Source organism: Equus asinus, chromosome 1 (assembly GCF_041296235.1).
Source record: "Equus asinus isolate D_3611 breed Donkey chromosome 1, EquAss-T2T_v2, whole genome shotgun sequence".
NCBI classification, from domain to species: Eukaryota; Metazoa; Chordata; class Mammalia; order Perissodactyla; family Equidae; genus Equus; species Equus asinus.
Window position 1 is genome coordinate 111,773,119 of NC_091790.1, and position 22,030 is coordinate 111,795,148.

Sequence of the window (22,030 nt, forward strand, 5' to 3'; positions counted from 1 at the left end):
TGAGACAATGACAGGATAACCACAATAGACACTCCCACTCAAAAACAATGGAAAGAATGGGAAGCGCATAGCAGCCACTGGCCCATAGGAATTCTGAAAGCCAGCAAGATATGTGTTACTAGAGTTTCCTCCTCCTATGAGCAATGTCCAGGAGAAGAAAGTTTCCTTGATTAAGACAGTTCTGCTCCCTAGAAGTGGTTCCCTAATCTATTGTTTTTCTCAGCTGTTGGTTCCACTCTCTAGGCTTCATCCTGAGACATCTTCCCTTTTCCATAAGAACATACCTGTAATTGCAACTGAATAGCCTTCTCATCCTGCTTTCTGCCCATCTCAAGCACCTAACAGTGCAGCCCTTGTACTCCTCACCTCCACCCCTGCCATCCTCTACCCGTGCTTTGCTGAAACTGGCCCAGCTGCAGTTCTTGCAAATAGATAAGTGCAGCGTGCCAGGAGGTTGGGGAGCACCAAGTGGTGCATCTTAGCTGCAATGACTAGAAAGCCAGGATGCTGGAAGACATCACTATGAAAGTAGTCAGTAGAATCAGGAGCCAGGGAACACAAATCTGGTTTGATTCCCCAAAGCCAGATAATATTGAGTTGGATCTGAAACTCCACAGTTTGTTTGATGTTGGGTGGGATAACCCACTCGGTAAAGCCACATATAAGAAGTAAGAGAAGATTGTCCTTAGCATCACAAAGTGAGCCAATATTTTGAGAGTCCGAATTTATCAATATTTTCTTGGACCTCAGCTTTTGGAAGAAGAAATAGTCTCCGTTAGAATCTAGCTTCCTGGTTCATTTGAATCCCATCCAGCCTGCTGGTTGATGGCATTTGTGAGAGAGAACTCTCTACTAAAGAATAGTAAATATGTTTCTACTTTAGCCCAAGGAAATGAGCTGTTGTTCCTCCTGCAATATGTTAAACTCACATATCTCCAAATGCAGTATTGGAAAGCTGAGAATTGCAAGTGTGAAATTTGTTAAAATTTGGAGCTATTTTGCCATGAGGCAACATGCTTAAATAGTTAGGAGAACATTGCTCTTTCACAAATAATTCTAAGCTGATTTTCTCAAAGGGGCAATTTGTGCTTATATTAATTCTCTTGGTTCTTGCCTACAGAGGAGAGACGTTGGTGGCAATAAATATATCCTAGTACATCCTTCCTGACTCTCAACGGCGTCCCCAACCATACAAAATGCCACTCAGCCTGCTCTAGGTTCCCTCTGCAGCATGTAAAAAGTTGATGTCTCTGGGAAGGGCTGGAAACACAGTGCTTAGTGTTCTGCAGAGTGTCTCCTCTGCTGCCACCCATCACCTGTGCACCTGTGCACAGGACAGGCAGGTGCACAGGAACCTCCCTGGTTTGAAAGGCAAGTGGTGCAAGGGGGATGTGTATAAACTGATTCTCTTGCTCCTTCAGGCATCCTTTGAACAAAGGAGACAATTGGGAAAGGGGACAAAGAGATAGAGTCTTATCTTCTACTTCTTCCTTATCTGGGACATGCAGGACAAAGGGGAAGTTTTGTTCGATGATGTGAATAGTCAAACCACACAATGGTTTATTTCTAGTAAAACCACATAAAGTTAAACTCTTGTCTTTTCCTCAGTCATCGTTTCCTCCAACTCCTTCCCAGACCTTCCTGACTATCAGGTCAAAGACCTCTATAGCTCTCTGTCCTTCTCGATGGTGATAATTATCAGAGTTGCATGTTTACATTTCTTTGTGCAAGGGTTTGATTGTGTCTCCTCACTTGACTGTGGGCTACATGAAGGCAGGACCCATGTGGGATTTCTGCTCCCCATCATATGTCCAGCCCTACACTGTGTCTAGCATGTTGTAGGCAGATGCTGGCTGAATGAAGGGATGTTGAATGAGGAGTAAGGACCGGCAATAGGTGATTAGCTACCCTGGAGACACCTCCCTTTTTAAAATATGTTTTCCAAAATACAGTCAATGCTGTTCAGCAAGAAATCATTGTTCTGCATTCTGCTGTGTCTCCCTGGAAAGGCACGAATAGCACATGCGCACATGTGCACACACCCATTAATAAAATTAATCATTTCAAAGCTGTATCTCCTTTATTTTAAAAACGATAAACTATGTGGAATCTAGACACGCTTATTAGCTTAACTTTGGCCTATTCATGTCCTCCCGTCTTCTGATGGTCTCTCTGTGATTACATTTTTTAGTAAATTCCTTATTAGTTTGTCCTTTTATTCTAGCAACTCTAAGATTGCTAGACTACTTGGGCTCAATTGCAAGACTGTGCTACTGAGAGAACAGGATAGCAGGAGGCATCAGGACCCAGCACAACTGGGAGAAATGGAAATGAAACAAACTTGCTTATGTCGTGATGGGTGAAAGCTCTGTTGCTTTGATTGCACCTTCCAACTAAAAAGCAACTAGCAAAGATTAAAAGAAGGACAAGAGGTACCATCTCTTGCCCTTTCGCTCTGAAATATAGCCTTCCAGCTAGGACTCAGTATGATTCACCATGTCCTGGACTCACCCTATTAACCGGATGATCAGTCATCTTATTTTGTTTTGTGTTTTCTTTACTTAAAAATGGATTCCTTAATACTGAGCTCCAGAGGTCTTCTACATTCTCAAATACGCTCTTCGTCTTGGGTCTATAGCAGCTTTAGGATCTACAAACAGGGGCACCTCCTCTCTCTGGCCAGACCAGACCTTGATTCTTTTATTCTTACAATGAAAATTACAGGACCCCAAGAATCAGAGATGAGTCAAAGGGCTTCACTTGCCCTTCGCTCACTATCAGATTACCAAAGCTTCTGGCATTCTGCCTAAAGGTAGGATTCTTCAACTTTCTGAGTGCTTCTGGGCCTCACTCTAAGGCTGCTTCTTCCAGGAAGCAGGCAGTTGATAGAGAGATGGGCTGATCTTGCCCAGGTGGGAGAACTTGAGAGGGGAAAGACGTTGTTCTTACCTCTTTTTTTTACTTTCCATGGGGCGGAAGTTGTGTTTCTCTGGGTTCTATTATAGAAACATAAAAAGAAGAGGCGAGTCTGACGTCTGTAGAGTCTGAGAGGACTTGTGTTGGGGAATGGGCGGGTTTTCCTCTTGCGACATCGATATCAGCCTGTCTTTTGGAAGGCCACACATGCTTGACCATCGTCCTTAAGAGGAATTGGCGAAAGCTGCTGTTCGTCAATTCCGTTGACTTCCTTTGAGAGGAGAAATATCTTCACAGGCTAAATAACGTTACAACTCCAGTGGGAGGAATTTTCCCAAGATTCACGATACTACAACTGTATTTTCTTTTTTTATTATTTTTCTAATCTTCTCTAACTCAGTTGTCTTTGCCTTAAAAAATGAGACCAGTGTATTTTGAATTAGCTCCAAATGAAATAAAAGATATGTTCACCTACCTCTTAAAACATTCAAATAGGGACTTGCATTAGTAGGCGATTAATCTCTGAAAACTTGAAGACCTAGAAAACAACATTATTGGTTACATTTTGCAAATTTGTCAAGAGTAGGTAACTTAAAATAATGAAGAAAAAGAAAAGCTAGGGTTATGGTTCAGTGTTGCCGAATTACCAAAGCTGTTGAGGAGCCAGGAAAAAATGCATTCTGATTATTTTCACAATAATAGAGAGGAGAAGGAACCATTTTGTCTACAGTTATCTTTTGACAATCTTCATTAATCTTTGAGATTCTTTATCCTTGTTATAAAGAAACTAGATTCACTCAAAAGTCTATAAATACTGGCAGCAAAATTAATTGGAATCTAGATAGCCTAATCCATCTTCTCTCTTTGACGTCAGTAGAACTAAGAAGGAACAGATATCTTCCTGGTATGAAATTGTAGATGTGTGTGGGTTTCTGTACATCTGAAGAGGAAAGGGATGTGTTGAAAGGACTGAAAAGATTGGAAAGCAACTGAGGCAAGTTTTAGTTGGGCGGCCTCAGAACTGCTGTCCTGGGGAATGAGGACTGGCTGGCAGCCCAGCCCGCTGGTGTTCCAGGGTTTTGAAGCTCTGGGACCAGCTCCCTGTTTGGTTCATTGGCAGTTACCAGTGTTCATTGGCAGCCTGGCTGGTTGCTAAGAGCCCTAGAATGAGTGTTTTAGACATTGGAAGATGAGAAGTAAAGAGGAAGGAGAAGGCAACAGGTGGAAACAGAGCTCTCGGGACAAATTAACTCTTCCCTACCAGAATCATGCCAATGGCAAATAGCCAGAGTCCCCTTATATGTCATAGCAAAGAACATTTATTTGATGGTTTCAAAAATTCGTAAATAGCCTCTTAAAATATTCAAGTAAAAACCTACAATATGTTTCCCACCATCAAAAGTCTTCTTTCCCTGATGTCCTCCTGATATTGAAACATTTGTGCTCAAGAAGAAATCAAGAAGTTTTGAGAAAGATCTGAGAGAGACACTTTATGAAGATTCAGTGTCCAGTCAAGTAAATATTAAATCCCCCTTGAATTTTTCTGAACCGTTCTGTATTTCAGTGCTTCGATATGAAATATTCATACAAGAAACACACGTGTTGTTTTTCTCCAACAGTAAGACCAGATTCCGATGGATCCAGGAGAGCAGCTCACAGAAGAGCCTGCCTCCCTTCGGGTTGGATGGCGTGTACATATCTGAGCCTTGTCCCAGTTACTGCAGTGGCCATGGGGACTGCGTTTCAGGGGTGTGTTTCTGTGACCTGGGGTACACCGGTAAGGCTGCAGACATGTCTCTGATGGTTTGTTTGTAACATATTCATCTCTAGTTACTATATTGCATGTTACTTGTTCCAAGGAAATAGATTGAGTTTATTCTTCTTTAAGTCCTAATTGTAGGAATTTGCAACCCGGGCCCATGAGGTGCTAAGATATTTTGTAGTTGTGAGCTGCCTAAGGAAGAGAACATGATAACACAAATTTCACTCCTTAAAGGAGATTTATTTATTAGTGATAGTAGTAATAAGTAACACTCCTTGAGTCCCTACTTCATGTCAGGCACTATAGTTAAGTGCCATTTATTTCATCTCATTTAACTCTAACAATAACCTTGTGCCATAGCACTCTTATTATCCCTGTTGACATTTGAGGAAAATGAGGCACAGAAAGGTTTAGTAACTCTCCCAAGGTCACGCAGTTAAGAGTTGCTGGAGCAAGGCTTCAAACCCCAGCAATCATTCTCTAAAACCAAAACCCAACCTCTTAACCATGAGGCTGCAGGGGCCCCCTGTGCTCTTTACATTGCTTTTTCTAAGAAACATAATTTTATACATTTAAAGTAGAAACCACCTTATGAAATGATAAATCCAAGACTGCAGAAAGGGAACTCTACAACAGAAGTGTTTTCTGACCACAGCCCCCTTGGATGTTGCTACAAGCAAAAATAAAAAGGGAGCTGAGATTAGAGAGTAAAATTGGAGAAAATATTATAAGCTTCAGAATCTTTTTTTAGAATTTTCGCTGGCGGCAACTTCAGAAGGACCCTTGCCAGCTTTTCAGTGCTCGGCCCCTCGTCCAGGGCGGGACCAAGGACAAGCCTACGTTGCTGCAGGCCTCGCGGAGGGCGCTGTCTCTTGTGGTTTCAGGGTATTCTTTTTTAAATCTGGGATCAACTCTCCTTATTGATCCTCTTATAGAAGGACAACAAACTAGCAAATTTTATTGTGGACAAAATCTATTTTGTGGTTCGCACAAATCCTCTGAGTAGCAAGAAACATGGAAATGTGTGGTTCCCAATGTCTCTCCAATAAGAGCTAGAAAGCTGTAGAAGCAGCATAGCGTTTTTGATGGTGGTGGCTATATTTCAGGCAGATGGTCAGGAGATACAGATTTTGATGTGCTTGCCTTCTCCTAACACCTGTGGAATTGCTGCCTTTGCCACATGTGGCAGGTGCCTTCTGATGTTTAGTGATTTCAACAAAGCCTCTCTGCTGTGTATTTCTTTTCTCGGAAGCCGCACAAGGAACCTGTGTGTCCAACGTCCCTAATCACAGTGAGATGTTCGACAGGTTTGAGGGGAAGCTCAGCCCTCTGTGGTACAAGATAACAGGAGGCCAGGTGGGCACTGGCTGTGGAACACTGAACGACGGCAGGTCTCTCTACTTCAATGGCCCTGGGAAAAGGGAAGCAAGGACTGTCCCTCTGGACACCAGGAATATCAGGTAAGTAGATACCTGTGCACTTTTCCGTGAACATAGTATTTACCATGCCCTGCTCTGTTCTGTTACTGAGGGTTTATATCATAATGTTTCTCTATAGAGAGTTTTTTTTTTCTTTTGGTGAGGAAGATTTGCCCTGAGCTAACATCTGTGCCAATCTTCCTCTATTTTGTATGTGGGCCACCACCACAGCATGGCTTGATGAGTGGAGTAGATGTGCGCTTGGGATCCAAACCCACGAACCCTGGGCCACCAAAGCAGAGTGTGCAGAACTTAACCACTTGGCCACAGGGCTGGCCCCTCTATATAGATTCTGATATGTAAAAATGAAGCATAACTTTATCTCTGTAATTAAATAGGTAGTTTCTGCAAAATACATACTATAATTAATTAATCAGCATACAGTTATCACCAAGGCCTATGCATCTAACCCACGTCAGCTGGGTTTTCTGGAGTTCTCTGTTATTATAAAGATTATGTGGCATCGTTTTAAATATATGCCAGGTGCAACAAAGATTTTTCCAACTTTAAATTCTGTGTCCGAAAATGTTGCACCCCGATTTATCTAAGTTTATTTGTAGTCACTTATTGAAAACTGCTCCAGAAATTTAAAATACCTACACTGACACCTACTGGTCAAATAAATAACTGCTTGGTTTTAGGGTCAAAGGGACTAGTAGCACACCTAAAATAAAACCGTGTGCTTTTTCCCCACCAATTAAATTAGTTGAGAATTAGAAGAAAGGAAACTGATGAAATGCTTGAAACTTGTAGACCTTATCCTCACTGAAATCTGGAGTTCTGTGTCACATTTTTTCTCCCTTCAATCTCTTCATTCTGCGTCCTTCTTACAGAGGTGTGTGGCATGTGGGCACTCTCTGTGGTTTGCCATGAGCTGAAGCATAATTTACATCACCCCGAGTGAGTGTCAGTTGTGAAAAATTAAACCATCTTAGTCTAAATCAGTAATATAGGCAATTATCTCACCGTAAACAAATATAGCATTCAACACTTTTTGGTAGATTTTTCCTCATCTTGAGTCTCCGAGGATAGTCTTATCTCAATTTAAGCAATTCCTAATTCAGTGATTTCATTAAATTACATCAGACTGTCACAATGAAATGGGGTTAAACTGTTTCCTTTGGTTTGGATCATTATTAGAGAATAAATTAATGTCATATTAAGTTTTTAAAAATGGTTACAGAATTAGCTTATTATATAATTTATGTAGTTTTTGCTTGTCATCTGTCCTTTGTGTTTAAAAGTAATACTTAAGAATTACAAAAGGTTTTTTTTTTAATGTGTCGAAATACAGAAGTTTGCATCTCTTCTGAACTTACCTATTTGTAAGTAAACTGAAGTTTCTTTTTTCCCCAGACTTGTTCAGTTTTATATACAAATTGGAAGCAAAACTTCAGGCATTGCCTGCATCAAACCAAGAGCTAGGAATGAAGGTACGCTGCCGCGTTTCTGTAGAAATCACAGTTTACTATTGGCAAAGTAGTCCTTTTTCCTCCCAAAGTCTGGCCAGGATTTTGCAAAGTGATACCCCACCCTAGATCATTCCTTCTCTCCTCTTCTCCATCATTGAATGGGTGGCTGCACAGAGCCGTGATCTCTAAGATTCCTCATCCAGATCCTTAAGCCAAAAAAAGTCGTGTCTGGTCTGGGTCAAAGTATATTTGTTTGGGAAACGCTGTTCCTTTATAACTTCCCACAGGAGAAGAAAAGATAGCAGAGACATTACCTTCAGCTCAGAGGCTAGAAATCTGTTTGCTAGGGCGTCACCGAATGCAGATCAAACTCTACTTTCTGCCCATAAACCGTCCGGGGTCCTAGAGTCCTTGGGTAGCAGTTCTTAGTCATTATAAACATTAACTTTCACTGAGCACCTATTATATGAAGGCACTGTTCCAAGTGTTTTATCTGTATTAACTCATTTCATCGCCATCATACCCTTTTACCATAGGTACTCCCCCCTTATCTGCAGGGGATATTTTCCAAGACCCCCAGTGGATGCCTGAAACCACAGATAGTACTGAACCCTGTATATACTGTGTTTTTTCCTACACATACACACCTATGATAAAGCTTAATTTATAAATCATGCGCAGTAAGACAACAATAACAATTAATAACTAATAACAATAACTAATAATAAAATAGAACAGTTATAACCGTTTACTGTAATAAAAGCTATATGAATGTGGTCTCTCTCTCAAAGTATCTTATTGTACTGTGCTCACCTTTCTTCTCCACTTAATATTTTTGGACCATGGTTGACTGTGGGAAACCAAAACCATGGAAAGCGAAACTGCAGATTAAGGGGCAACTACTGTATTATTAGTCCTATTTTACAGATTTAGAAGGTGAGGCACAGGGAGGCCAAGTAACTTACCCAGCTTACCTAGTAAGTGGGTGAAGAGGGATTCAAACCACTCCTTCTGGCCCCATAGCCTATCCTCACCCACCATGCTATGCTGCCTCTCTCCTTGCCCAGAGCTCTGTTCTGTCGAGGCCTCCATACCATCTTCCACCTCAGTGATTCAGTCCTGAAAGAAATACAGAAGGCTTGACCCATACATAGGGCCTTCAGGAGCTCTGCAGATAGCATGGCATGCCCTAAGGGCCCCTGAATGTGAGTTGGTTCCTAGCGCGAAATTCTTGGGCTTCTCAGATGGGTTCTCCCCCAAACCTTGATCTTGTGAACAGCACGTGAAGAGTTTTGCAGCTTCTGTTTGTTATGATCTCAGGCATAACTGTGCAAAACGTACTGGCTGTAAACTGTCGCTGTCAGTCAGTAGAGCTATGGATAGGTCTGTTCATCACCTCTAAATGTCCTTGGCCATATCATCACTAATGGAAAGCTTTCATGACTTTTTCTGAATATCTCAATATTTTTAGGCTAGTAATTATCCAGCTCGTCTGTTTACTGAAGCAGCAGTCTAGAAACTTTTATAGACCATTTTGCATTCCCTAACCTCTTTAACAAATATTTAATAAGAATCTGCTCTAAGCTAGACATTGTTCTAGGTGCTGGAGATACAGTGTCACCAAAACGCTGATGCATCAGTCACAATGAGCCAGGTTTTGCTGCAATAACCAACAACCTTCTAAATCTCAGTGTGTTAAAACAAAAAAGATTTCTCCTTTGTGTTACATTTTCATCCTGGATCATCTGAGGTCCTCATTCTAGCACACAGGATAGTGAAGCAGCTCCTGACTGGGTTCTGGATGTTGCCAGCCATGTGGCAGAGGGAAAGAGAATGTGGGGAAGGGGATAAGAAGTGTAAACTGCCATGTGCCAGAAGGGGAAGAACCAGTGTGGCCCTAATGACCACAGGAGTCAAAACCCCTGCCCTTAAGGGAGCCTACATTCTGGTGAGATGAGTCAGAAAATAAACAATAAAGAAAAGAAATAAGCAAGAAGATGTTAGATTGACGGACGAGCCAGAAATAAATAAGCTGATGAGATGGAAAGTAAACTTATGGAGCGGCGGGGAGATGTTGTTTTAGACAGAATGGTCTGGGAGGGGGTGCCCTGTAGAAATGACATTTAAATTCAAGTCTAAAGGATGAGAAGGAGCTGGCACATGAAGAGCTGAGGGAAAGGTTTCCAGGCAGAAAAAACAGCAAAAGCCATGAGGTAGCAAAGAGCTGTGGTGTTGGAGGAACAGAAAGAAGGCCAGCATGGCATGGGGCTCATGAAGGTTGGGGAGTGGTCCAGCATGAGGGGCGGGCAGGAGCTGGGCCGGGCAGGGCCTTGCTGGCCATGGTGAGGTGATGGGATCTGAATCCATGTGTCATGGAAACCAACTGAAGGCTTTTAGGTCAGGCAGCAACATAATCTAATTTAAGTTTTTACAAGATCATCCTACAGAAACAATATGTAGTTCAAAATAAGTGAATGTTTCTAGAGTACCCCCTGTGTCCATGCAGAGACAGGAGCTTTGAGGGATGCTAAAGAAGACGGGGTCCTGTCCTCAGGACACTGTTTTCTGATTGGAGAGGTAGGGTATTTTAATGTTTTCTTTAACCCTTTTAATAAAACTACTATTTTAAAATACGTAGTTCAAGGTTAGGATGGTATGGCAATTGCGTGCATGACTCTTCTGAAAATTACAAATCCATACCCCATTTGTATATGAGCTAAAAAGAAAACAAACCAACAAAACTTAAAAACCTCTGACCAAAGTATAGTAGAAAGCATCTGCTTCAGATTCCCTTAGGATCTCTGTAGAAACAAGCAACTCATTCTCAACTACTCTTGAGCCATTTTCTTGAACTTGCTGCTGGCCATGTAATTCACATCCCTGAGGCATTTGTCGGCCTTTTATTGAAAACTGGTGGTTAAAATGTAAATCTGCCTAAATCCTTGAACAAATCTCTTCCAGGGATGAAAGTAAAGATTTTTTACTTCCTCAAGCCAAAGCATCAATTTACATATATGGAATTAAAATCAAAATTAGGCTATTTTCATAAAACTGGGCAGAATGCAGATGGAGTTGTAATTTAAAAACAGAAATGTTTTACGTGCCTTAAATACTCGGAAGATGAGCTAAAATGGCATGGTTTATTCATGTATACAGTGTGTTAGATGACACAGCTAATGAAGCTCGGCAATTGATATAAAATATGGATATTGCTGTTTCCCTTTCTTGCATTTCTCCACTCTTTCATTTTTACTTGTCCTTTGGAATTGGGGTCCTCATCTCTGCAGGCTTTGTTGCTGCCTGGAGGTATATGTGACACTCCTGAAAAAGCTCATGAGGAGAAAGGCAATGAGCATGAACCAAATGGAGTGTGGACCACTTGGGCCGCACTTCTTGAGGGATTTTCACGTACCTCTGAATCCCTTAGGAGACCTGCTCAAATGCAGATTGTGATTCAGTAGGACCAGAATGATACGCTGCGTAACAAATTACTCTAAAACCCCGTGGCTGAAAGCAGCAAACATTTGTTATCTTCGGGCGTCTGTGAGTCAGGAATTCAGGAGCAGCTTATATGGGTGGTTCTGGCTCAGGATCTCTCAGGAGGCTGCACACAAGATAAAGGCCAGGAGGGGTGCAGTCACCTCAAGACTCAGCCAGGCCTGAAGGATCTGTTTCCAAGATGGCTCACTTACACGGCTGCTGGCAAGAGGCCTCAGTTTCTCACTGTGTGGACCTGTCCAAAGGCTGCTTGGGTGTCCTTACCACCGGTCAGCTGGCCTTCCTCAGAGGGAGAGACCCATGAGAGAGAGCAAGGAAGATAAGTCCAATGCCTTTTATGGCCTAGTCTCAAAAGTCACATGCTGTCGCTTCTACCATATTCTATTTATTAGAAGCAAGTTACTAAGTCCAACTCTTCTCAAAAAGAGGAGAACTAAGCTCCACTTTTTGAAGGGAAGAGCGTCAAAGAATTTGTGGACAGGTTTTAAAACCACCACAGATAGAGCCTGTTGTCAGTGATACCGGTGCTGGTCCTTGGACCATACTTTGAAGAGAAGGCACTAGAAAGAAGCAGCCAGTGAGATTTTATTCTGGTACATAATCTACCTTCTGAATAGGTCACCCCCAGGTAACTAAGTAAATAATTCCCTCTCTTTCTCCCTCTTTCATCTCTTTAAACATAAACTATATTAACACAAATTAACAGCCACAAGAAAAACTAAATTTTGAAGTATCCACTCTCCCAGCCACCAAAAATTACATTAAAAAGCCAATATTTTGAGCAAACATCAAAGGTTAGAGACTGGAGTTTTGCCAGACGCTCCTCAGCTCGGCTAGAATAAAGACCAGAAACAGCCTAACTTCACATTTTTTCATGGATGTTGGTGTGACGCTCTCCCTTCGCCAGCACACAGGTCTCACTTCCACCCACTGAAGCTCGAACTGCCCACGTCTACACCTGCAGACAGCGTACTGTCTCCCCACAGCGTTCCTATCTTTGAGCTATTTTTATCCTCCTGTTAAAAATGATGGTTTCTTCTATTTTAAATATAGTAAGATTAATGCTCCTGAGGTTTCTAATTTTTTGCATATTAGTGATTGTTGTCCCTGGCATCATGCCTTGTCAGATGTGGTGACAGTCATTCCATGTGCTATCAACTAGCTTTGAAAGGCTTTCTTTTAGTGCTATATTTTATCGTAATATTTCCTGAAATTTAACTTTAGTAAACCCTTTGTTATCCGACATGATAAAGGGACGGAGGTATTCTGGTCCATCAATAATGGGGAAATTTAAAAGTTATTGTATGGACCATGAAGGATTTAAAATTTTCCAAAAAGTTTAGAATATGATAGAATTAATGCAACAAATACAACTTTACTGAGCATGATTTCTGTGACTACTTAGAAAGTATTCAGTGTCCCGAGTCATGATTATGAATATTCAGTGCCCGTCTCAGGAACAGTTATGGAAAAGGCAATTGGACAGATGCCAAGAAAACCCTCTGCCCCTCCCACCAAAAAGATATGTTTATGTGTTTTGTACATTATATAAATATAAATAAATATATATATACACATGCATATCGCCTGTCGATTCCCACCATTTCATCATTAGCACATTTTTTCCTTTGCATTCAACATTACCCTTTCCCTGTGTCCTCTTTTAAAATAATAATGTTTCAAGGAGAGTTAGCAGGGGTAGCATGTACCGTCACTTAACTAAATCACGTCACTCTGGTGACAGGCAAAGGGATGTTGGGTAGATGGGGTAAATCAAGGAGGAAGAGAGACACAGAGAAAGGAAAGGAGAACTGATATTGGAGGGGAGTGAGTTTTTCCACTTTGCTGTTTAATAATTTGGCTTCATTCAGGCGTCAGTGACCGAGGTCTGACAAAGTGTGAAGTGCCAGTAAAAGGATGCTCTGTTTAATAGAATTTCAGATGGGGCTCTGCTCACTGTCTGGTGCTTCAGCAGAAAAGAGCATCACTTGATTTTGAGGCGGGGGGAAGATTAAGATGTTTTCTCTGAGTATATAATGGTGATGTGAGACTTTGTAACATTCAGGCCAGAATCTAAAATTCAAATACATGATCTGGAGTGGGTTTTTATGTCCCCTTACCAACCTACTCATCACTCATACAAAGCTAAGTAGTATTTAAAAGAGCTTATGTATTTTTTTCCTCCATTTCCTGGGAGTTGGTGCATTAGAAACTGTCAAGGAATTGATGAGCCTTCAGGTCTTCTAATTCATTCCTTGGAAGTTAGATGGATGTGCCCTCGTTCTTTGAGACGCAATTTGAAGTTTCTGCTGCAGTCTTGCCATTTAAAAAATACTGTTCCTTGCCTTTTTTTGCCTCTAGGAAAGCTGTCCGAGTAACTGGATTTATGTCTTTTAACTCAGGGCTCGTTGTTCAGTATTCAAATGACAATGGGATAATCTGGCATTTGCTTCGAGAGTTGGACTTCATGTCATTTCTGGAACCACAAATCATTTCCATTGACCTGCCGCGGGAGGCCAAGACACCAGCGACGGCTTTTCGGTGGTGGCAACCCCAACATGGCAAGTTACTGCTCACCCCAACTTTCCTGGTAGCATTTAGATCATACGGTTAAAGCTGCATTGTATTGTGTGTTTCTTAATCTGCTGTCAATTTCTAGACAATTTGATTTAAAATCGCAGTCATCAAGATACTGGTATTGCTATATAATGAACCTTCTCTAACTCCTTTTGTTCATCTGATTTCAGGGAAGCATTCAGCCCAGTGGGCCTTAGATGATGTCCTTATAGGAATGAATGACAGCTCTCAAACTGGGTTTCAAGACAAATTTGATGGCTCTATAGATTTGCAAGCCAACTGGTATCGAATCCAAGGAGGTCAAGTTGATATTGACTGTCTCTCTATGGATACGGCTCTGGTATTCACTGAAAACATAGGTATATATTTTCACCAGATAAAGGGAGAATATTTAATTAACTAGAGGACGAAATTAACTAAAACCCAAGAGGAAATTGTCTAATGCAAAACTGTGCACATAACTGCCTGTGCCGAGGGAGGCTCTTGTAAAGACAAGAGTTCCATTGTCCTCTAATAGAACTTGGTGAGCCCAGTGATGATTTTTGTTGGAAGTGTCTTTCATAGGGCATGTATGATATAACTAAAGTTTCTTAAAAGCTGAGCAGAAAATATCTATCTGAAGACATTCTCATGTTTCATAATGTGCAGAATTATACATGTAAGACTTTATGTTAGCCCTTGCCAAAATGGTAAAGCTTTTCAAGTTAGCAGCCTTCCCTATTTCTGAGTTTGCACTAAAATAATAAATAAAAACAGTTAGTGTGAGATGAAAAGTCAAAACACAGATGAGGCACTTCAGATAAGACGATTTCTGTTTGCCACTGAAAGTGTTCATTACAAGCGTAAATGCCAAATGAGAAAAGAGAGCACGGTTACATGCTACCATTAAACTTTTCCATTTTTGTAGGAAAACCTCGTTATGCTGAGACCTGGGACTTCCATGTGTCAGCGTCGACCTTCTTGCAGTTTGAAATGAGCATGGGCTGTAGCAAGCCCTTCAGCAGCTCCCACAGTGTACAGCTCCAGTATTCTCTAAACAACGGCAAGGACTGGCACCTTGTCACTGAAGAGTGTGTTCCTCCAACCATTGGCTGTCTGCACTACACAGAAAGTTCAATTTACACCTCAGAACGATTCCAGAATTGGAAGCGGATCACTGTCTACCTTCCACTCTCCACCATGTGAGGATTGTCGTTTGGCTACATGTCAGAACTTTAGGTTTCTGACACCTGGTTTGAAAATAATTGTGATTCCACTTGGCAATTCTATTACTCTCTCATGATAATTATGCATGGAATGTGCCAGGAAAAAAAAAAAAGTGCAAGGTGCTTTGGGTTGCAATTTTTAAAAGTAGTTAGAGAGTTCCAAGTTTTACAAGGCTGAACTTTTCTAATCTTTAGCAACATGAAGGCTACTCAATAACCAGACTGATACTAATTCACATTAAGCAGCGTGTGAAATCATCACATGTAGAAGGGTATCCTTAGTTGTTTTTTTAATCTCAATACCATAAATGGTTGAGGGGCCAGCCCAGTAGCGTAGTGGATAAGTTCACACTCTCTGCTTTGGCGGCCCAGGGTCCACAGGTTCGGATCCCCGGCACAGACCTAGCACTGCTCATCAAGCCACACTGTGGCAGCATCCCACAGAAAATAGAGCAAGATTGGCACAGATGTTAGCTCAGGGCCAATCTTCTTACGAAAAATAAATTTAAAAAATAAATGGTTGGTGCCTTTGGAATGCTCATATGGTTTTACATCTTTCTTCCCCTCCCCAGCATTTCAGATCACGTTCAAGCGTTGTATTAGGGCTTATAGCAGGCTCCCACTTTTGTGGTTTTGGCATTTGGGTAATTTGGGGGTCTTTCTAGGAACTAATGTGGTAACCAGTGAGAGATTGTGCCATTCCAGGACTGCTCTCTCCAGGCCCCTGCGTCTGCCTTCCACTGCTCTGTTCTGAATGGTAGACATTTGGCCTCTGCAGGCTGCATTTGCTAGCCTCCCGTATCTTTTGGCTTCCCGATAGGTTTAGACAGTGGCAACCACTGGCAAGAGATTGGAGGATGGCCAAAGAGATAAATCAGGGTATTCCTTCCCCTCCCTTTCTGCCTCAAGTGCATCTTAGCCAACTTCAGTGGCTCCAGCTCCCCCCAGATGGCCCTCCATGTGACCCTGGCCCCTGGGCACCAGCAGCAATGTCTCCTCCCTGTATCCCTCCAGCTTTGGATTTGTACTGGCTTCCTGAGTTTGCTAAACTCTGGTTCCCTCCCTGCCCCCTTGGCTTCTCAGCTCTGCCGCTAACTGTGTATCTGATTCCTTGTGTTAAATTTTCTCTGTGTTAAATACTTATAGTGGTTTCTGTTTTCCTGCTTCAATTCTGATTCAGAGATGCACAACCAAGTGGCAGGAAAGAAAAAAAAACGCAGGAAACCAATGCATTTTAATATTTAACCTAAAACAGTTTCCTGTGGACCCCTAGAGCTTTAAAGATTGCTTACTTGTAGCTCTTTTATTCACTATATTTTTATTCAACAAACATTTATTGAATATCTATTGTGTTTTAGAACTCTGATACAAAATGAATAAGCTGATGCCAGGATCCAAATATATTATTTAGGATAACAGACATCTAAGCAGTTATTTATGATATAAAATGACGACAGAGGTAATACTCAGGGGTATTATTGAAAGACAGGAGGATACTACCTGACTCAGTTTGGGGAGATCAGAGGGCACCTTCGGGAGAAGCTGATGTCTGAGCTGAGTCTAAATAAGTGAGTAGAGCTTGGCTGAGTGACAAGGGCTTGTGGGAGGGCATTTGTGCTCTTGTAAGCCAAAACAAAGTCCCAGAGACTAGTAAAAGCATGAATTGATGGGTAAATTCAAGGATTTGGCTGTCAGAGTATAATTGTGAGGGAAGAAGTAGGGAACGATAAAGCAAGGGGAAAGGGCAGATGATGAAGGGGCCATATATGTCATCTTAAGCAGTTTGGCATGTGTTGGGGACCCATTTGAAGGGTGTTCAACAGAGCGGTGATGTGATTAGATTTCCATTTTCGAGCCACCACGCTGGCAGCCATGTTGCATTGCAGGAGGGCTTGTGTAGGCGAAACAACAGTGCTTGAAATGTTACTGTTGAAATTCTGCTCCAAATAGACTATGATCCACATTCCAGATAACTGGCTGACGCACGTCTTCCGTGCAGTCTGTCCTGAGTGAGGGGCTGCTGCTGCTGTTGGGGAAGGCCACGTCTATTTCTGGATAAAGGGGTCTTCTGACAGTAGATTCCCAATAACAGATCGCAAATATAACAGAAAATATGGGAGTGCATCACGTCATTCTGGTCCTCACCTTCAGGGCGCCAGAACCTCAGGAACCAAAACAGAGGCAGAAGTCCAATAGGGCTTCCGTTTACTATCCCAGAAACCACTGGGGATGGAACAGAGACCTCGTGGCAAGAACTTTGTAAGAATCCAGCTTTTCCTCGCATTTATCATCCTCAATCTCCTTCCCAATACTGAATAGCAGTAAAAGCCTGAAAGCAAAAACTAAAATTCTGCATGTAGTTCAAACGCAGAATGAAATCGATAGTTCAAAATAGCCTTCCCATCTCACACATGTATTCGGAGACTTGTATGAAGAAATGGCAAAATAGTCTACAAGCACATTTTCTACCCTCCTTTTTGTGGATCAAATTGTGGATACTTGGTACGAATACAGAGTCATAGCTCAAAGAAAAGGGAACTGCAACCTGGAGCAGGGCACTTTAAACTGAAAGGAGAATTAAAATAAACGTTCTCTTGCTTTCAAGGTTGCTTGTCAAACCAAGTGTGTTTTCTTTGGGTAGGTCTCCCAGGACCCGGTTCCGATGGATTCAGGCCAACTACACTGTGGGAGCTGACTCCTGGGCTATTGATAATGTTGTGCTGGCCTCGGGATGTCCTTGGATGTGCTCCGGACGAGGGATTTGTGACGCTGGACGCTGTGTGTAAGTTAATAAAACTGGCAGTTTCTTTGCAGTGCAGAAATCAAAATGGCTCCGTGACCTCATGACCCGTGATCGCTGTTCTCCACTCGTTTTTTCCTTAGGTGTGACCGGGGCTTTGGCGGAGCCTTCTGTGTTCCTGTCGTTCCTCTGCCCTCGATTCTCAAAGATGATTTCAACGGGAACTTACATCCTGACATTTGGCCTGAAGTGTATGGTGCAGAGAGGGGGAATCTGAATGGGGAAACCATCAAATCTGGAACGTCTCTCATTTTTAAAGGGGTCAGATAAGATTCTACTTCTCTACACTACTCTTGAACTGCCTTTCTTCACTCACTGCCCCACACAAATGCATTTCTGAATCTGTTCAGAGGACATATTATTTTATACGTAGTTATTTGTCTTTTAGCCCAACCACGTTTCCTCTTCTCTTCAGTAGATTAAAAATCTTTTTTTAAGACCACTTAGTCATAAAATTTTTCCTCGGCTTCAGTTATCAGACCTTCTTTACTTTCTGCTGGAATTATACACATAAAAATTATGCATATGCAATTTCTAGAATCTTGACTTCTAGAATGTAGCATTTTATGTGTTATTGAATATTTAAGTTGCAATATTTTTTTAAACTGATTTCATGAAAGTTCTCTTATTTTTCCTTTCTTTTTTTTTTTCTTTTCCTCCTGCCGATGGAACCATTTGGTGAATTTAAGAAAACCAAACATTTAAATCCAGTTAAATAGCATTCTCAAACGTTGTTAGTATATTTTTGTATTTCAACCTGGATGTCTGATTAGAGAGACGTTAAGCAGTTGTGTGAAACTCTGTGCTAAGCTGGCACATCTTCATATGTGAATACATGCTGTATCCCGTCTCTCTCAGCATGGGGAAATCGGCTAATCTGGGTGTGCAAATGAAATCGTTAACAAAAATCTGCATGGGTTTCTGCACAACCTTGATGATTAACAGCTAACGCTTGGAAAACTAGACACCCTGGAACTTTTTCAATTATAGTTAATAGATACTTCCTGTCCTCCTTGTTTGAATCCAGAATTCTTCTCGAGTTTGGATGAGAAAGAAAAAAACACTTAGGGGGTCTGAGAAATTTACAGATCCCTAGGAGTTGTGAGGGATGGAAGAATTGAGGTAAAACATTTCAGAGTGCAAACTACTGGGGGTTTGTTTTTGGCTTTTTTTTAAGTCTTGTCTAAGGCTTTAGCTCTCATTACTGCTGGCTCACTTCTGATCTGTTTGAAGTGGTTGACAAGACCAAAAAGCAGAAGCCCTGTGACTTTTCCTAATTCAAGTATCTTTACCTGATAAATTTTTAAGCTGTAGAATTAACCTGGTCCCTAGATCCCGTAAATGGAGGAAGACACAGAGTGTTTTATATTTTCCCTTTAGCCATCCAAATGCAAGAGCAGCCAAGCATGATAGGTATTAGACATATTATCTATCAGCCCTGCAAGGTGGAGCGAGGGCTCGGCATGCGCCCTCCAGTAGGTTGCAGTTTGACCTAGAAAGGCATTCTTTCATAAAAAAGGAAATGATAGTCTCTTGTTAATGGTTATAGATTCAAAAGCACTATCGGCTATTAAAACAGCTTGTTGGATGCAAAGCAACTGCTCACATTTAGCATGAATGCATTACTGAAGCTGGAAAGAGGATGAGAGAAGAAAGCTATGTGTGTGAAGTGGAACATAGGCAGGAGCAGGGCTTCACCGTTCCACCGGCTGTGGCGTTGTCAGTGTCAAGTGCTGAGCTACAGACAAATTTTGCAGATATGAAAGATAGATACTTTCACATTACAGAGCATGCCCACTTTCAACAAAATTACTCCTATAAGATGAAGTGTAAAGTGGGTCCTTTTACGGGTGACTTGTATTTGCCTGTGGGAACAACTTTATACTTACGTTCCCTAATCAAGGGGGAAGAGTAATCATATTCCTTTATCTTGATGTCAGTGAGAGAGATTTATTAGCTGGATCTATCAACTGCGCACCTCAAAGCTTTTTGCCTGTAACCTCAGCCTCCACGTGGCGCCAAGCTTTCTGTTTGTAGGTGCGTGAGGGAGACCATGAAGACGTGGAGACATGGAGAACAGGCATTGGTTAGGCGTCATGACTGAGCAGGGCAGTGCCTTACTAGGATGAAAGAAAAACAAAGACTGGAAAATAAGGCTTTTCCATGGCGGATTTCAGTCCTAGAAGCTTGAGTCTGTGCTTCTTGAAGTTCAGGGATGGGTGTCTATGCAGCTGCTTTTTCATTACAATATCAAATAATTCTCGAATTCCAAATTTAACATTATCTGGATTTCTTCTCCCCAAACTAAAAGATGATTTAATAAACAAAACACTGGTATCTTATAAAAGATGGAAGATAAATTTCAGAATCTGACACATCTGGGTCATCTGCCATCACCCCTTATAAAGTGTGTAATCTTGAGCAAGTTATTATCGCCCTCTTAGTTTCAGTTTCCTTATCTGGGACATGAAGATAACCATATCTTTCCTTTAGGAGTGCTGGGTGCTTTAAAGGAGTAACGTGTCTCTTTTAGAACCCAGCATGTTGTAGGCACTCAATATGTGGTTGCTATTATGAAATTACAGTAGTTCTATTTAAAATTTCTCAGCTGTTGAGGAATGTGCTCTATAGTAAATGTTAGGAAGAAAAGGAAGAATTTGCTTTCTATAGCTAAAATTACGTTTGGTATTTTCTAGTTGATAATTAAGAAATCCGTTGACAGTGCCCACTTAGTCTCACACACCAACATCGCTTCCTCCAGAAGTCACAGCTGAGACACTAAAAGGCCTGTTCGGGCCTTAGGACATTTGCACAGTGAAATTCTACTTTGCTGGCTGTCACTGCAATCCTGTGTACACGTGGAGAAAACAAGCTGTGGAGCTGTCAATCCCAGGCAACCAGAAATAGTTAATTAGCAGAAAAAATTACTCAAGCTAATGTGATCGCTTTCCTCCTTTCTTGGCTCCGCTGCGTGAACAGTTACAGCCCAGGCATGGGGACTTGCTTAGTTCTGCCTTATTGAACGTGACCAACTGGAGAGTGTGTCAGCCTGAATGAGAGCTCCCCAGGGCTGTCAGAGCATGCAAAGGAGTAGGAAGTTTCTGAGGCTCCTTGGAACCCCGAGAAAGTTACCTATTAGTTCCCAGCTTCCAGCAGGAGCACTTGGCACGTTTTCTGTCATTCCTCGTACTCCTCTCACAACTCGCTGTGATCAAAGGAGGCCATTTTTTAAAATGGCCGTAGATATATAACACTATCATTTTTGTACTGCTCTTTATAAAACTCCCAGCAAAGTGTGATTTAGAGTTGAGACAATGAAATTGGGTTACTCGGGCATAAGAAATGAAAGCCGTTAAGAAAGGGGAAATGATCAATTTTTCCTTTTAAACTGGACCAAACATTGCTTCTTGATCGTGACTTGTATGTATCTATTATTTAGCTAATGCAAGTTGGATGTATAAAATCAAAGGAAAATAATTTTGCAAGTGAAATAAGATTACTTAACGTATATGTTTTTGTTTTCAGGAAGGGTTAAGGATGCTTATTTCAAGAGATCTAGACTGCACCAATACCCTGTATGTCCAGTTTTCACTTCGATTTATAGCAAAAGGTAAGTCATTTCTGTGGGTATGAATTCACTATACCCCTTCAAGAAAATTCCCCCATGTACAATTCCTCTCCCACAAAGAAATAACAGATTTGAGGCCCAAAATTTTGTAATTTGGAAGAACAAACATAAATTTGAGTACGTAAATGTTCACAAATGTTCTTCTATAATCTAAATTCACTTTACTATAAGGGTATGGTAACTACTGATTTTATAATAATTTCATATAGCTGTAGTTATCATTCTAGTTCTGTGGTAGTTACATTGATCATCATGTCCCTGAGTCTTTTTTCCACCACTACTTTCTAGCTGTAAGAATTTTAAGTTAAAAAAATTTAACTTATGGAAATTTTGGACTTTCCTTTCCAGATGTGAACCCCAGAAAACCAACTTTGTCATTCTGACCTTTCATATTAACGAAATAATTTTCTTGACAAATAATGCCATTTGGGTATAGTAAATTTTCAAGTGGATTTTTGTTTTTAGGCTGAGATTTAAATGAATGACCCTTTGTAAAATTATGATGCCTATAGAATCAAAAATTTTTGGTTTAATGTTTCCTAAATAAAACACAGAAAGATATGTCTTTATATCTGAGAAAGAGAGGGAGATGCTGTTGTGTGAAAATACAAGATTTAGTGTGTGTTTTGAGGTTTATTCGTACAGAAAGCCAAACCTGTCATCACTTTAAGTTGCCTCTGAAGCATGTGGACTCTAAGGCCCTCTGTGCGTATAAGTCGGCTTACGGCATGATGACAAAATAAGAACATAGCAT

At 41.3% G+C, this 22,030-nt stretch overlaps 1 protein-coding gene across 2 annotated transcripts in view; it reads left to right on the forward strand.

Moving 5' to 3' along the window:
- The window catches only part of RELN (reelin), a 466,017-nt gene that overhangs the window by 371,286 nt on the left and 72,701 nt on the right, over window positions 1-22,030 (forward strand). For both annotated transcript variants that reach the window (XM_070505680.1, XM_014831901.3), the window contains exons 29-37: window positions 4,536-4,693; window positions 5,931-6,138; window positions 7,513-7,589; window positions 13,469-13,627; window positions 13,814-14,002; window positions 14,551-14,824; window positions 17,490-17,630; window positions 17,732-17,909; window positions 21,174-21,258. In XM_070505680.1, coding sequence (XP_070361781.1) covers window positions 4,536-4,693; window positions 5,931-6,138; window positions 7,513-7,589; window positions 13,469-13,627; window positions 13,814-14,002; window positions 14,551-14,824; window positions 17,490-17,630; window positions 17,732-17,909; window positions 21,174-21,258 — 1,469 coding nt within the window. The remainder of the gene's footprint in view (window positions 1-4,535; window positions 4,694-5,930; window positions 6,139-7,512; window positions 7,590-13,468; window positions 13,628-13,813; window positions 14,003-14,550; window positions 14,825-17,489; window positions 17,631-17,731; window positions 17,910-21,173; window positions 21,259-22,030) is intronic.